At 39.9% G+C, this 17,160-nt stretch overlaps 1 protein-coding gene across 1 annotated transcript in view; it reads left to right on the forward strand.

The window, feature by feature from the left end:
- The first annotated feature begins 2,633 nt into the window (after window positions 1-2,633).
- LOC122058643 (protein SPA1-RELATED 4-like) overlaps window positions 2,634-17,160 on the forward strand; it is a 16,943-nt gene continuing 2,416 nt past the window's right edge. Inside the window, 9 exon segments of the mRNA XM_042621282.1 lie at window positions 2,634-3,679; window positions 3,806-4,002; window positions 4,271-5,283; window positions 5,399-5,556; window positions 7,451-7,935; window positions 7,938-8,383; window positions 8,459-8,605; window positions 8,739-9,050; window positions 10,230-10,289. Coding sequence (XP_042477216.1) covers window positions 4,429-5,283; window positions 5,399-5,556; window positions 7,451-7,935; window positions 7,938-8,383; window positions 8,459-8,605; window positions 8,739-9,050; window positions 10,230-10,289 — 2,463 coding nt within the window. The 5' untranslated portion in view covers window positions 2,634-3,679; window positions 3,806-4,002; window positions 4,271-4,428.

A 17,160-nucleotide genomic window follows, 5' to 3' on the forward strand; every position in this document is an offset into this window, starting at 1 on the left:
TGGTAAGTCGAGGGCCAGAGACTGGACTAGATTAGGGTGCATTACCCCGTTGCACAACGTGTTATACGCCACTCCTTCCTGTAGGTTTTTTACCTCCAGTGTTGCCTTAGGGGGTGTTTGGTTGGGTAAATCAAATAGTGTATGTATTGGATATGAAAGTCAATCTTTTGATAGACATTCTTCTGAATTATGTTTATTTCTGAAAAATCATTTGGTTGCCTTGAGGCTAGTACATGTTTCTCGTGGGTTAAGATATTGGCTTCCGTAGAGAATGTCTATCTGCTTTCTCTTTTTATACTAGGTGGTAAAAAAGGTTGCTCAAATCTGAGTTTAAGTGTTGAGGTAAACTCAGATTTGAAACACTTCCTTTGTAATATGGTCATTCATGGAAAGTAGGATGTTCACTTATGAGGGTCATCTTAGTGGAACCAAACAACTCAAAAAATTAAGAATTATCATTCTAAAGAATGTCATCCCAAAGATTTACCAAACCAAACACCCCCTTAGTGAATCGGGCAAGGAACTCTCTTAGAGTCTCTCTCGCTCCCTGCCTCATGTTCATCATGTTTTGCGTAGTTTGCTTCTGCTTCATACTTGCTTGGAAACGTGTGAGGAACACTCTTGTCAGCTCTTCATAGCTGCGGATGGATCGGGGCTGAAGGTTCGACATCCACACCAACGTAGCTCCTTTTAATGAGGTTGTGATAGCTCGGCAGAGAATGGCATCTGACCTACCATGAACCATCATGGCCGAACTGTAATATAACAGATGATCATATGGATCTGTGGTGCCATCATATCCATTAAAGACGGGTATCATGAAATTTGGAGGCAGCTCAGCGTCAATCAGCTCGTCGGATAGTGCATTATGGGCTGGAGTTATAGTAATGTCGACCGGGTGCCTTTGCCTCTACATTCCTTCTACTCGCTCAGTGAGTCGCTTGATACGGCTCTCCAAGTCGTCCCTTCTCTCCTCGGCTCGGTGATCCGGGTATCGGCATGCCCTTTCACCACTTCTGGGGCTTCTTCCTCGGCCTTTGTGACCATCGGGCCGATCCTGACCTTACTGTGGTGCGTCTCTAGTCGGCTGATGGGTGAGCCCTGACCCGCATGGGGTTGATCTTGTCTAGCCAGCCTCTGGTAGTCTTCGTGTTCCTCTCTATGCAGACCTCTACTGAGTCTTTGAGGTGACAGTTGGCGTCTTCTTACCTGGGGTGGGGATCTATGGGTATCATGTGTCTCTAGACTCTGGTGACGCATAGAACGACAAGCTCTCCCGTTATGGGCAGGAGCGGGACCTTGCCTGTGCCCCTCAGTAGGAGAGCGGGGTGGTACCGAATGAACAGTGTGTGACGTTCTGGCCGACCGCCTTCTTGCTATTGATTGAGGGGTGACACTGTTGTTAGGAGATTCATCGTGAACTAGTCCGTGGCACTGGAAGTACCGAGCCGAACTGGTGTATGAAGTCCCGCACTAGTGTGTTTGTAGCTAACACTTGCAGCTGCAAGCTCTGCATTTGCTCTTCCATGTTTGGGTGAGTTACCCGGGATGATGGGACATGGCGAGATAGCTGAGGGTTTTGCTCGCACTGATCCCCCTCTCCCTGGGCAACTTGCTCATCAGGCCTGGTTTGCTGGGGTCCTCGTGGAGGGGTCTCTGCTGGGATGTTTTTCTGCTCTACCATTGGTGGTGAATGGGGACGTCCATGTGGTAATTCGCGGGTGGATCTTGCTCTCGTTGTCATTGAAGAAACAATCTTCTCATTGGTCTAAGGTGACTTGTTGTGACAGTTTCCCACAGATGGCGCCAATGTGATGCGGTAAAAATTGACCAGATGATCTTCCCTGCAGTTCCTGGTGCTTTAGCCACCTGCACAGAAGAGATGACAGGGGAGAGCTGGGCTGACCCGACAGGGGACTCTCTGATGCCTAAGTCAGATCTTTCCACGCAGATGCTCAAGAGAGCTTTTCCAGTAATAGAAGAAGTGAGTGATCGATCCTCTTTGTTGGAGGCTTACCATGGTATTTATAGGCTGCTGATGGAGGGAGAGTGGTAGACGATTGTGAAGAGTCCTATTTAGGCGTGGAGTCTTTGAGGGGAGTGGCTCTGTGATTCTGGGAATATTTCGGGTCTTAGGGTATTCCAGGGGAATATTCCCCTCTTATCTCGGAAATGCCAACCCGTGTGAGGGATAGATGTCTATGGTGACGTGTAGTGGATAGAGTCCTGTCATTTCTGAATAGGGATTATGTTCCTTGAATATAGGGGTGGACGAAAGCACGTTTCTGGAAACCTTATTGTTAATGTCAGGCCGAGGTGGCAGCACGGCCTGATGGAGGGCCGAGGTGGTAGCACGGCTTGATGGAGGGCCAAAGTGGAAGCACGGCCTGATGGTGGGCTAAGGTGTAGTATGGTCAGGACCGATCCTTGCCCGTACTGTGGTTGGGAAGAAATACCCTCATCAGAGGGTAATTGCTATCCACGTACACAGAGAGTATAGTGAAAGGTCTTCTGTTAACCTAACACGTTTTTACTCGGGCACTTTCAACGTCTCAGAGACGTGAGCGGGACGCTGTCAGCTGACTCAGCTCAAACAATGTGAGTAAGCTTTTTAACTTTTCTTACTAACTTCTCAGCTTTGCTTCGCTTCTCAGCGAAGCCTTCGCTTCAGTCTCAGCGCGGGAAAATGCTCAAGTTTGAATTTTAACAATCCTTTCAAGAAATATCAGAGGGGCAGATCGAGTGATAATTTCTGCAGGAATCCTGAATGAAGGAAGACATAATAAGCTTCGATGATCTTCATCTCAGGTTTTCTACTTTTCTTGTATCTGCGTCTCCATTAATGAAGTTCACCGTTGAATCTGGTTTCATCTTTTTAGCCAGAATGTGAACAGTTTTCGTGGATAATATTGGAGATGAGGAGTTCCATCTGTTGAAGATCGAATTTATGTTATGAACCAGTTCTATTTTCGATTTCAGGAATCCTGAATGAAGGAAGAAATAAGCTTCGATGATCTTCGTTTTTAGGTTGAGGAGTTCCATCTGTTGAAGATCGAATTTATGTTATGAACCAGTTCTATTTTCGATTTCAGGAATCCTGAATGAAGGAAGAAATAAGCTTCGATGATCTTCGTTTTTAGGTTGAGGAGTTCCATCTGTTGAAGATCGAATTTATGTTATGAACCAGTTCTATTTTCGATTTCAGGAATCCTGAATGAAGGAAGAAATAAGCTTCGATGATCTTCGTTTTTAGGTTTTCTACTTTTCTTGCATCCACTGAATTTGTTATTTGTATTTTTGTTCTCCTATCATTTGAATATAATGTTGGGAATCAGTTCGATTCTGGACTTGTAGGATCCTGAATGAAGGAAGAAAGCTTGGTGATCTTCGTCTCCATTAGCGAAGTTCGCCTTGTGACTTGTGCGAGACATTGAATCTGGTTGCTATTTCTAGCCAGAATTTGGATAGTTTTTGTGCATAAAAATTGGAGATGAAGAGTCCCATCGGGTGAATCACTGTTTGGGATTTTTATGTGTCGACGCAAGAAAACCTTGTCCACACAAGAAACTGAACTTACCAACCTAGCTCTATCCCTCTCTCCAAAGAAGCTTGAGGCCGTGGTTGTGCCACGTACATCGCCTGGAATAAAGAGGAAACCATTGGAGCGAAAATAACGAAGGTGAGGGCCTCAGACATTAACAGAAACAATAAAGTAATACGAGCGAACCAACCAAATATAATAGATTCCGTAAGATTTATATTTTATAGGATACCACATTTTAAAAAAATTGTTTTTTATTTACAGACTTTCTGGCATATTTTCCTCGAAGGTAGAAGAGATTTGTGTGTTTTTTGATGTGTGTGAGGGAAGCCAAAATAAAAGTTGGGATTTTGTGAGGCTGACACGAGCCCTGTTGGTGAAGCTTGAAAGCAATCCAAGCTCTGATTGTTTGTGTGGGTCTCTTCTCAAGCCAGTAACAGGAGATCACCTCAAGCCTTAAGGTATTGGTACCTTTCTCTATTGCAATCTCTCCTTCTCTACTCCCTACTTCTTTCTCCCTTTCCGATACTTCGATTCTGTATTGGAATTCTTAAACTGGAATGAGTACTTCAATACTCGTGCAATCGGATTATACTAATGTTCTTTGGCTAAATGCCGAAATTAACTTTTCTTTTCTGAAAGTAGGTACTTTCCGGAAGATCCGTTTGGGTTGTTTCTGCTCAGAATTTCATGCTCAAAAAGATTTTTAATGTTTATTATTTTGTACAGGAGATGATTGTGTTTGATTTCTGAAACTGAAGTCGGTGGACTGGTGTGGTTTTCTTTTGCCTGGAGAAATCTAAGGTTGAGATGTTGTTGGTTGTGATTCTCAAGTGTGAGTTTTTTCAGTTCAAAATGGTGATTTTAGAAATGAGAGTTTGTGTCAGATGTCGAAGCTTTATTCAGTTACTTCATGGCGGCGTTTCCTCTGGCATTGGAGCTGCCATAGGTTGATAGTGATGGAGGGTTCGTCGGAGTCTCGTTGGGAGAAGTCTGATAGTTCTAGGGGATTAAATGCTTGTGTCGTGTCCAGTGGGAGTCTTGGGTTAGTTCACACTAACAGGTTTGGCGTCGCAGGTGATGAGAAAGAGACAGATTGGGTTGGTTCTCCTGGTGTCTATGTAGATGCGGAGGCTGCGGGAGATGTTGGTTATCATGCATTAGGACGGGGTGATGTTAGCTTGAGACAATGGTTGGATAAACCAGACCGATCTGTTGACATCTCAGAATGCTTACATATCTTCAAGCAGATTGTGGATACTGTGAACCTGGCACATAAGCAAGGTGTTGTTGTTCGTAATGTGTGCCCATCTTGCTTCGTCATTTCCTCATTCAACAACATCTCCTTCATTGAGTCTGCTTCATGTTCCAGCTCAGGTTCTGATTCATACGGCAATGCCCTGAACAACCAAACTCTAGGGGGACTGAACTGCTCTTCACCTTCACCCCAGGACTTGCCTTGTCGTGGAGGCAGGATCGCTGCTTTCCCTAGGGTATCGGAAACCAGTTGTTTGCCGTCAGGTTCAGCGTATCTGACACGTCTATCATCAATAGAAAATATAGAAGGAAATAAAATAGAAGGTACTAGGAAATTTGAAGATGCAGAAGAAAATAGGAAGACCTTCCCACTAAAGCAGATATTGCTTATGGAGGCCAACTGGTACACTAGTCCTGAAGAAGATGCTGGGGCTTCAAGTTCTTTTTCGTCGGATATTTATCAACTGGGGACTCTTCTTTTTGAGGTTTGTATTGCCGTAGCTTGTCATTAATATTTCTAGTCGGATAGGATGGTAAAATATAGGTTTTGTTGTGGTCCTTCATCTAATTTTAAATCAATGCTGCTTTATATCTTAGCAGTTATTCTGTCCGTTTGGCTCGATGGAAGAAAAGATCAGAACAATGTCCAATCTCCGACATCGAGTTCTACCCCCTCAGTTGCTGTTGAAATGGCCAAAAGAAGCTTCCTTTTGTCTTTGGTTATTGCACCCTCAGCCAAGTACTAGGCCGAATATGAGGTGGGTGCAAGCATACCTTATTTGCATCTGTACATCTTCATTTGTACCTTGGCCTCCTTTCTTGCATACTGTAATAAACTGTTCCTATCACTTCTTAGCGACATTACAGAAACTTCACTGCCTTTTGATTTGTGTCGCAATATCCACGTGGAATTACAGAAATTTACATTGTTTTAAGATATCTAATTTTGGGAAAAGAACTATGATATTGAAAATTGAAAATTATTATCATGTCCATTAAGCTGTAGAAATTTTGTTTTTCTTTCTTGTTAAATTTGATGCTGAGAGTTCACTTTGATAGTAGTGAAAGAATGATATCCTAAATGATGGATGTTGCCTACTTCACTGCATCTAGCTATTCATTCACTAAATAAAGTTCATATTGTTACCTTAGAACTCCACTTATCCTTCTGTGTCATCACAACCTCACACCTGATAGATCCAGATTTCCCAAAGATCACCTATCAAAATTTATTTGATAACTCCAACTGGGGGTGAAATCCAAAAGGCTTAATCTGATTCCTGAAGGTGTTTGAAATGACCTGTAATCATTCAATCCTGGAACAAGTTGCTGCATGGGCATCCTTAGAAAGAGGATGTAGTTTGCTTCACTGCTGCTCATTGAGCCACTTATTTCTAATCCATTCGATTACCATCTAAAAGCATCTGTAAGTAAGGTGGCATTTCCGACTAGATTCACCGAAAGATGATAAGCACACTGCACTAATTTTTATCTAAGAATCTATGTTTTAAATACACCCACATTGAGGGATCTTTTTTTTTCACAAACTTGCTAACTCAAAAAATAGATTGTTAGGTAGATTTTCTGTCGAGCCAGTTATTTGTTTTGAGACACTGGAATGATCAGGTACATCCTGATTCTTGCTTTTCCAGTTGGTGACAATATCTCTTATGATTTTCCTTTTTTTATTTTTGTTTTCGCTTTGGGGTGAGGGGGGGGGGGGGTGGTAAGCTGAATCCAAAGTTCTTATGGATTTATAGGCTAGCAGTATCTGACTGACTTTTTTTTATTTATTTTTATCAAAAATTAAAGGCTTCTGATTGACTTTGAAACATGATATCATGGAAAACAGTAACAGTCTGTCAACAAGAACTTACAATCTAGTTTGCGGCTGTGCATTGTGATAGAATAAGCTCTGGGTTAGTTATGCTTTCATGGCGTCTCTTGTGATTTATGTTCTTGTTGAAATCACTCATCTCCTTGAGTTGATGCTAGAATAATAGAAAAATACATTAATCTTACTGTCTTTCTCTTCTTTTTTGTTTATTTACCTCATGGTTGTAGATATGTTTTGGATAGATAGGCTTGGAACTGGATCTCCATTAGTGGATGAAGGTTATTTTGATTCAGGAAGAGTATAAGCTGCTTTGCATTAGAAAAGGCAAATGGGCATACTCAAATCCTTGGCACACCTAAGCTGACATTCTGTAATTCAAGTTGAAGTGATTAATTACGCCAATTTAGAGCTTTACAGTATTAAAATTTACATTAGTTGTTTTTCTCCCACTATCATCCGTAATTAATTACAAATGGGATTCTTGTTTCTTGATTTATCAAATTAGTAATATTTGAAGTTAGGTAGGTGCTCATCCTATCCTGACTCTGTGCCTTCTTAATTACTTTTAGGTGGCATATGAGACACAAGTTTCTCCCTTCCTGTCTAATTTTTACATCTGACAATCTCTTCCCCCTCCTTCATACACGGTTAGATTGAAATATCTTTGGGTTCTTGTCTGGGACTTTTAAACAAGATGGCATCTGACATGTGTTGTGTCTTTTTGTCATCTGTAGTCTTTGCTTTCCATGAGATTAAAGTTTTCAGATGCTAAATATAACTTCTTTTGTAACTATATCATTTTGTAATTATATCAGTGACCTTTTACAAAGTGAGTTCCTCAATGAACCAAGGGATGATTTGGAAGAACATCAAGCAGCTATAAGTCTCAGAGAGCAAATTAAAGAACAGGACTTGGTATTGGAATTCCTGTTGCAGATGCAACAAAGAAAACAAGAAGCTGTTGATAAATTGCGCCATACCATTTTCTGTCTATCTTCTGATATTGAAGAAGTTCTAAAGCAGCAAAGCATCCTGAAGAAAAAGGGGGACTTGTACGCCAAACCAAACAAGGATGATAATTCAGCGTTGGAAATGGTAGTTCACCCATCACTGAATCTTTCCAGAGATGAGGGGCCAGCTGCTCTGGGTTCCAGGAAACATTTCAGACCAGGGTTTCAGGTTTCTGATGAAGAGGAACTTAATGAGAACCAAGGTGCTGCTCAGATGCCAGAATACCTTGAAGCTATACTATCCAAAAATTCTCGATTGATGAAGAACTTTAAAAAACTGGAGGCTGCTTATTTCCACATAATAGATGCTCACCAATGAGTAGTGGTGGAAAGGGATCAATTGTTGTAACTGAAGGAAGCTCTGTTGATAATCAAGGTTCGAAGGATGGTTTTGGTGAAGATCGAAAAAGTGGATGGATAAATCCATTCCTTGAGGGTTTGTGCAAGTATCTATCATTCAGCAAGTTAAAAGTTAGGGCAAACCTGAAGCAAGGGGACCTGCTAAATTCTTCCAACCTTGTGTGCTCTTTGAGTTTTGATCGTGACGGAGAATTCTTCGCTACAGCTGGTGTAAATAAGAAAATTAAAATTTTTGAAAGTGACATGATTCTAAATGAAGACCATGACATTCATTATCCTGTTATTGAGATGGCTAGTAGATCAAAACTTGGCAGTATATGTTGGAATCGTTATATCAAAAGCCAGATTGCTTCAAGTGATTTTGATGGTATTGTGCAGGTACACCATGCCTTTATTTCAATGATTTATTTATTTATTTTGTAACCTGCTAAAACTTACTCGAAATGTGGTCAGGTTTGGGATGTTACAAGAGGTCAAGTATTTATGGAAATGAGGGAGCATGAGAAACGTGTATGGTCTGTAGACTTTTCTTTAGCAGATCCGACAAAGTTGGCCAGTGGAAGTGATGATGGTTCTGTTAAGCTATGGAATATTAATCAGGCAATTCTATTTGTCCCTTGGTGAATGTCAGCTTTGAAACTACACGTACTGCAGTCGTCTCTTAATTTTACCACATTGTTTTTTTATCTGGATGTATAATGAGTTGCTTCCCTTACTTGGGTTTCTACTGCAGAGAGGAAGTGCCAGTACCATTAAAGCAAAGGCCAACATCTGCAGTGTTCAGTTCCCTCCCAATTCTGCACATTCGGTTGCAATAGGTACTGCAGATCATAATATCTATTACTATGATCTTCGAAGCATAAGAGTCCCTCTGTACACATTAGTTGGTCACAGAAAGACTGTGAGCTATGTGAAATTTGTAGATTCGACCACTCTTGTTTCTGCATCCACTGATAACACACTGAAGCTTTGGGATTTATCAACATGCATGTCTCGGGTGCTAGACAGTCCACTCCAAACCTTCACAGGGCATACAAATATGAAGGTGCATTTTCTTGTTGTAATGGAATAAGCTTCATGATGTGTAAGTTAGTAGATTTTATACTTAAACCCATTCCCCCTTTGTGTGTGCATCTCCCTGAAGAAAAGTAAAAGATGAAAATTTATTTTGCTACTTCTCGTGCATTATTTCTTTGAATTTGACTACTTTAAACCTTTCATCATTCTTATCAGTCCCCCTTGGTTATTCATTTTTATTCCCTGCTTGAACCAGTGCAGATTTTTGTGTAGGGAGACAAATATTGTCATCCAAAAGCATTTGTTTTCTCTTTGCTTAAGGAAAATGTGGATCTAATTACTTTAAAGTGGTCTGAGATATGTACTGATCCTCTTTGCCTCAAATCCGCTCAATTGTTTGGACTTTGTTAACCAGTAAAATTAACATTGAGGAGACTTGCTTGTTGGATGTGTTGATGTGGGGCTGCTGCAATCTTGGCAACTGAGAGTTAATGTGCAGTAAAGGGATGGGAGTGGTTCCCTTGGCTTTACCCAGCATTTCTCATTCTCTAAAGGCTCTGTTCCTATATTGGCTGTATATGGGATACTTCATTGTGGAAGCGGCTTTTGCAGTTATATGCTTCAGTGTTTCTTTTCTCAATTTTAATTTTACATGTATTTTTTCAAACCAAGAAAAAAAAAAGAGTGGGAAATTAGAGGATTCTTCTGAGTGCTTTGAATTTCTTTCTTAAAAATGTTCCAACAGGCTACAGATCACCCAGCTATAATCTCCTTTAACTTGCAGACCGTAACTCACTCAATTCCGAATTGATGAAGAATGCTATCCATGCTCTGTTCCTGTCGAGAAAGTAATTAGGTTTTGTGATGTAGAACCTGATCTGGCCAACAGCCTCTCTGCGATTTGGGGGTAAGGCTGTTACATTATGACCCTCCCCAGACCCTGCAGTGGCAGGAGCCTCGTGCACTTGGTACGCCCTTTAACTTGGTCTGGCCAACAGTGTGGGAACCCATTTTTTTTCTAGCTATTCTGGGTCATAGACTAACAAAAGATAAAAACTAGAATGTCAGAAGTCAATTTTTATGAATCCTTGTAAATTTTTGTTGCTTGAATGGGTATTCTATTTAATGAGATGATTTTTGTCTTATATTATTAGTATCAGCTATCAAATTCTGTTTTTGTTGCTGACATAGTTCCATCTGGTTGTAGAATTTTGTGGGCCTTTCTGTATCTGATGGGTACATTGCGACAGGCTCAGAAACAAATGAGGTACTTTATCTTTGAACCCAATCTGTCCATGAAATATCTGTTTATATTCTACCATTTGATTAAGGTAGATATAGATAAAGAAGTATAAACACAGGATATAAGCTTTCTTCTGCTCAAGGAAATGGCACTTGCTGCCATTTGGTATTTTGGACTGGAAGGTATGCCAGCAATTTAGCCAAGTAAATGCAGGTACAAATCCTGCATGGTCTAATAAAACTATATATAGATTGAAGAGAAAGAGAAAAATAGACAAACAAATATAGAATTGACCATCAGACCACTTATAAGAGAACCATTCCTTTAACCATAATCAAAAGCTAAACCATTCAACCCTCAATATTCTGATTCCAATGCTTTACATAGGTAATAACCAGACCCCTATATATCTAGAAAAATATGAATTGTTGACTCAAAGAAAATAATTACTAATATCACTCTAATTGAAAATTATCAACTCTGATAAGTGTTTAACCCCTTTCCTTTTACAAATAAGATTACTAGTTTAAGAAATAGAATGCAAATAGAACTCCTAACGTAATTAGACTTTATAAAAATGAAATATTGTCACAGATTAACTGTCTTCAAGAAGTTGGTCATAAGTTTCCAAATATAGCTAAAAATCGCTAGGTCTTGGTATCATTGGATAGATAACTCAATAAACTTTCAAATGGAATCAATATCATGCTAAAAGGGGGAGTTTTGACTTTCCAAGAATAGATGTTAATAATCCAATTTATGTTATATTATGCTCATAAACTCCAATGTCAATCCATGGGTCTCTAATGAACAATCGAACCACATAATTCTTCTTGGGGATGCGTCCACATCACAAGTTATCTTACTTTAATGTTCTTGCATTTGAACTATGGAACTGGCCAGTAGGGGCAACCAAATTCAATATGTTAGTAGATCATCTCGAAGTTACTTTGGAGATGTATCATTTAGTGATTTCTACCGGGATTAATTTGGTTTGAAATTTACCTTGACATATCCAACTGTCTATCCAACAGTTTGATTTGCCGCATCATGCTGCTATATGGAAAAACTATGGCCGACCTTGGAGACAAGATTGTCTACACAGACTTTTTAATGGATATTTTTCCTTTATGGGTCATTAATGCAATCTGGTTAACCTAAAAGTAGGTTCAGACACAACCACAGGTAAGGATAGCAGGACACAACCTTAGGGCCAGAATAGTGAGATTTTAATAACTCGATATGGACTGATTTGATGGCCTTGAACACCTGGTTCAGTAGCACTATAGAGGAGAGGAATAATCCTTCAAAGTTTGACCAAGATCCAACAGATGGATCTCGAGATATGGCAGTGATAAATAGAAACTTCCAAAATTAGTAGCTATTAAAATAAGAAACTTGCCAAAACAATGAATTTTAGATTTAGAAAGCAGAGCATAGAAACTGAGTCTGAAATTAGAAATGGAACAGAAGTAGAAAGTAGATTCTGAAATTGTCACTCAGACTAAAAATAGAAACTGATAGCAGTGAAGGATATCTGTAACTAGAATAGAATATAGCCGTGTTGTAAACCCTGTAAACATAAACTCAGGTTTAGATTTGGAAACTCAGGATTAGTAGTATCAGATTTAGGAACCAGAATTGAAATAGAGTTAGAAAATAGAAGACTTCTAGAAATAGCAACCAGAGTCAGAAACTAAAAGAATTTGTAAACAGGAAACCAGAACAATAGCTGAAGAAACACAGTATAGAACAAAGGAATTTGCTGCTGCAGGAAACAAAGGGTTCAGAAATCTGAGAATTCAGAAACAGAATAGCAAGGAAGTTTCTGAAATGTTGGAACCATTTCAGAATTAAAATATGAACTGGAAAACTTGTTCGAAACCTGAAACCAGACTTAAACTGACACTAGAGAACAAATATCAGTGAATCGATAAGACAGGAACCAGTAGAATCAACAGTATAATGATTAACAATCAAATAGAACTCAGGAAATACCGAAAATAAGATGGGTAAAAATATAAAAGGAGAAAAAGATAAGAGGAAGGGAAGGGATATGACCTAGAATCACCATTAGTCCTGTGGGAAGGGCATTACTACCATTTCCAACTTATTGCTTCACCACAATAGGGCTGGAGCTGCATCAACAAAGTCCAAGGAACAGTATTGCCACTGACTCAAAGAGGGAAAATCCAAATTTCTCAATGCTTAAATCGTAGCGGAGGTTTATGGCCCCTCTCCTTTATTTATAACTTCCATAACAATCACAAAAATAGGAAATCCTTATGTATGGTGGGAATGATCCCTTACAACTTAGCTTAACATTTGGGCTCATAGATTGTCTCATTAGTAGTTGTCACGGCATCAAATCGATCGAAGGCGGTGGATGGGTGGTTAATCGATTTGGCGATGAATCGCCCGTTATGGCGTTGCTATGGCAGTCAAATCGCCCATGTGTCATTTTTTTTTCCCTATTTTCTAAAGTTATTTAGTATGCTATTTTTTTTATTTCCACTATTTTCTAAAGTTATTTAGCATGCTACAAGCCTATAATATATACCCTATAACATATAAAACCAACATTAAGCAACATCAAATCATCAAAAATCAATATAGCCCTATCAAAATCACCCTGCATTTTACAAAAAATCGACCGCCTAAAGAATCAGGTGTGACTTGGCGTCCATGGCGGTGCCATAGAGACACCTATCAGCCAATGACGACCACCATTTGTGAGTCACGTAAATCGTAGCACTGCCATGAACTTCTTTTTTAGCCAGGACGTCAAATCGCCGCCTAGGCGACGTCATGACAACTATGCTCATTACAACAGAAAACTCAAAAAGACTCAGCCAATGGCCCAGATATCCTATTGGACACTCAAAATTAAACGTACTAGTCCATTCTTGGTCCAATTTGATGTCCTGATTTGCTGCTAGTCTTCTTGTTCTTCTGAACTGCCTCAAATATAGATAGAGGACAGTTTAGGATCACAAAACATTGCAATAAGAGATGTGGGGGTTTTTTGAAAATAAGAAATGAGAAACCTATCATGGTGATAAAAATTGAAAATTGTCACCGGTCTATGTAAACATCTTTTTATAAAGTAAAAGGACATATTATATAATATATTAGACAGAAAAAAGAAAGGTAGTTTGGGAAGTAGAGAAATATATACGAAACCTGGTGATAGAACTAGAATCCTGACTAGAGCATCCAAACTTCCTTTTATAAGTTGATAATATAATAGGCAATTGCTAGTTTGTCTAGTGTAACCAACCGTTTTTGTCGCTGGTCAACAGACTCAACACTCAACGGTTTGCTCATAATGGGAAGATCAATTCGTTATTAACCCATCAATTGGACCTACTTGTAATATATGTATGTTTTATTTTGAATGGAAGATCTGATGTGTTTATCTTGGCAAGGGTTTGAACCTCAATACTCAAAATAAGGCTCAAACCCTTGGCTAGGGTTTGAAAGTGGACAAATGATATGTCCATTCCAACTGGATAGAGGTGACATGGTCTAGATTAGCCATATGTCAAATTTCAGAATCAAATTCAATCAAACCATCTTTTGTATTGGCACACAATCCCATGTATGTCCATGCATGTGTAACAAGTATTCTAGACATTACTGTGCACTCTCCCAACTTTGGGCGGAAACAAATGATTTAGATTTAAAAATAATAGTGCACTCTGTTCGACATGCTGGTTGAACCAATGGTGACCAACCACAAGCACCTGAAATGGATTGAAGTTCAGGTCAGGTTTCAGAGCAGTGATTATCCGTTCCCACTCTTGGCTTGTAAATTCAAGGCTTCTTATTATTTGACTGATATTACTTCACTTTTCTCATATAACATTTGTCTAAATAAGTTTAGATAAATTTAAGGTTACAATTTTTGTAGTTGAACTTTTTCTGTTCATGGAAACTGTAATGTTTTGTGTTGCCCCTTCCATGCCACTTACTTTTGTTTTACATGTGTCAAAATTTTATGTGGACACTTTTCCAAGTCACTAGTATTACCAAATCCCTCAAATGTGATGTTTCATTCATTCAACTATATCTTTGAGGGACCTTGGAAATTCTAGCATTTATAAGAATCGGTTGAGTTTTGATATTGCTTTACTTTTTATAGATTTGGATAATCTATTTTGAACCAGTCACTAAGTAGCTGTTTTTGCGTTGTTGGTAATCCTTCTTTAAAAAATGTCTGACATTTCACGATACTCTGTTTTGAACTTTCCCTAATGTTTCGTTACCTCTTGCTACTCAAGTTACCATAGTTGCCAAGGTGACAACGTGGTAGAGAGGTGTCTAAGCGCTTAGGTGACAAGGTGCCCTAGTGTTATTTTTTTATTTTCACTATTTTCTAACATTATTTAGTATGCTATATATGCCTTAGATCATAATAAATCAACTTTAAACCACATCAAGTCATATAAAGTCGACGTTAAGCAACATGAGTAAAAAGAAAAAAAAAATTTAAGTCACATTTTCTTTTTGGTTGAATAAATAATGAATTAAAAGGGTAAAGAATAAACAAGAGGAAGGAGTGGGGGGAACCAAAACCGCAGACAAAGATAGGAAAAACAAAAGAAAGGGGGGGGGGACAAGGGGGCAAAGCATGGCTAACAAGATGAGGCTATCAACTCAAGAGGGGAGGGGGGCACAAAGACAAAAAGGCTAAGGGGGATACAAATCATCATTAGGATGGGGAGAAGCTAAAAAAGACGAGGAAAGACCCCAGGCAACAACAATGATCCTGTTCCTTAGGGAGTTAGTTCTTGACAGGTTTCTGTTTGAGAGAAGCAAGTTGGAGCGAACATCAAAGCAGATGGCATTCCAAATCTGATTGTAAGACCGGGATTTGGCAGTCCATCTATGAATATTCCCCTCCATCCAAATGTGGTTAATAGTTGCGCAAAAAGCAAGCTTGCCTGCAGTGTTGCTGATGGAGGTACTAGAGACTATCATATCAATCTAGTTCCATTCCCTATTAAAAGGCAGAATGAGTCTCCTAGAAGGCCAACAAAGGGAAAAGACTTTTTTACGGATAGAGGATGAGAGGGGACAGTTGAAGAAGAGGTGGTTTATATCTTCAACATTGTTCCAGTAGAGACAACAAGCAGCGGAGGCTTGGATGTGACGATGGATGAGAAAGGATGTGGTTGGGAGACAGTCCTTGAGGGCTCGTCAGGTGGTGAAACTATGACGGGGGATCTGGCCTTTGAACCAAGCAACATTGTGTCGAGGGACTCTAGTGGAAGTGGAACGGATAAGGTTCCAGGCGGTGGCAGAGGAGAAGCAGCCATTGGTAGAAGGATTCATGAAATTCTGTCCTCATGGGCATCCCTGTGGGGGGGGGGGAGATCTACCTAGATATCAGCAAGGGAAGGGGATAGAGTGGACCAACTATCATTTGAGATGATGGAATCAACCATGGCATTTATGGGAATTCCAAAGGAGTACATAGTTCGGGGGTTGACAATGGAGAGGACACCTATAGGGTCCCAATTATCCAACCAGAAGTTGGTGGAAGACCCATTGCTGATGGAGGAGGAGATGGCATTGAGGGCAAGAGGTTTGAGGTTGAGGATGTTTCTCCATACCCATGAAGGTCAGAAGAAGAGATTATCCAAATGGAATATTTTTTTAGGAGAAAGTAGTATATCCAGTTGACCCAGATACAATTGTGCTTGGAGGCAATGTTCCATAGGAGCTTAAGGGTGCCAGCTTTGATGTTATCATTGATTCTTCTCGGACCCAGACCTCCCTTTGTTTTGGGGAGGTAGACAAAGGCCCATCTAAGAGGGTGGAGGAGTTTGGACTGATTTGCGCCTTTCCTTTGGAATGGAAAGGAAAGGCATTGAGGATGATGGCTTTGGAGATAGAAATAGGAAGAGAGAAGACACCCGTCCAAAAAGGTACATAAATTGAATCACAAATCAAGCAAGGATAAGGCGGCTCACGTAGGATAAAAGCCTTCCAAAGCTGAAGCCTTTTCCTCATAAGATCAAGCATGGGGGGAGCAGTGGTGGGCAAATTGTCTAGACGAAATAAGGGGAAGCCCTAGGTCGACCGGCAGGGAGCCAAGGGAGAAGCCAAATATCTGGAGGGTATCTTTGATTGGTTCCAAGACTCTAGCAAGAAAGGTATGAGACTTGGCCAAGTTGATGCAGAGGCCAGAGAGGGATCCTAAATCTAAGGCCAATGGAGACCTATTGAGTAGTTACAAATTTCTCAAGTTTCGGCCTAAATCTAAGTCTGTTTCCTGTTGTCAAATCTGATCTATTCTAAGTTCTTGCTGGAGTTATGATGGATCTTCCTGGGACTTAATACCTTGGTAATTAGTCTGACATCAGATCTGGTGTGAGTCCCTTGATGTAGCAAATACCGTTTACAGTTCTGATACCATGTAGTGAAACCAGTACCTGCAAAGTTGAAGAGATAGAGGAGAGAAATCTGAACCATGATAAATTCAGTGTGTGATCTATTGTGGTGTAACCCTTTATTTATAATGGCAGACAATAGACTCTTATAGGAGTCCTGCTAAGACTGTATAAGCCTAATGTCCAAGCCGAAGACTAATTACAAAGTAATAATGCAACTCAAAGAGAGAAAAGCATATCACACTAGGGACATTGCCTATTGTGATCACTAACAACATAATAAAATAAGCACTATCCCATGGTGCACTACTCCATGGAGTACCCATGGAACCTATCCCACAATACATGCCTTTTTTTTTTTTTTTTGGGATGAATAAATAAATTCATTACCAAGGAGAAAACGATTATACAAGGGAAAAGGGGGGGGGCAAAAACAATAGACACAAGGCAGGGGCCCATTAATAAGAAAGGAGAACATTAGTTTTTTTTTTTTTTTT

Source organism: Macadamia integrifolia, chromosome 13 (assembly GCF_013358625.1).
Source record: "Macadamia integrifolia cultivar HAES 741 chromosome 13, SCU_Mint_v3, whole genome shotgun sequence".
NCBI lineage: Eukaryota > Viridiplantae > Streptophyta > Magnoliopsida > Proteales > Proteaceae > Macadamia > Macadamia integrifolia.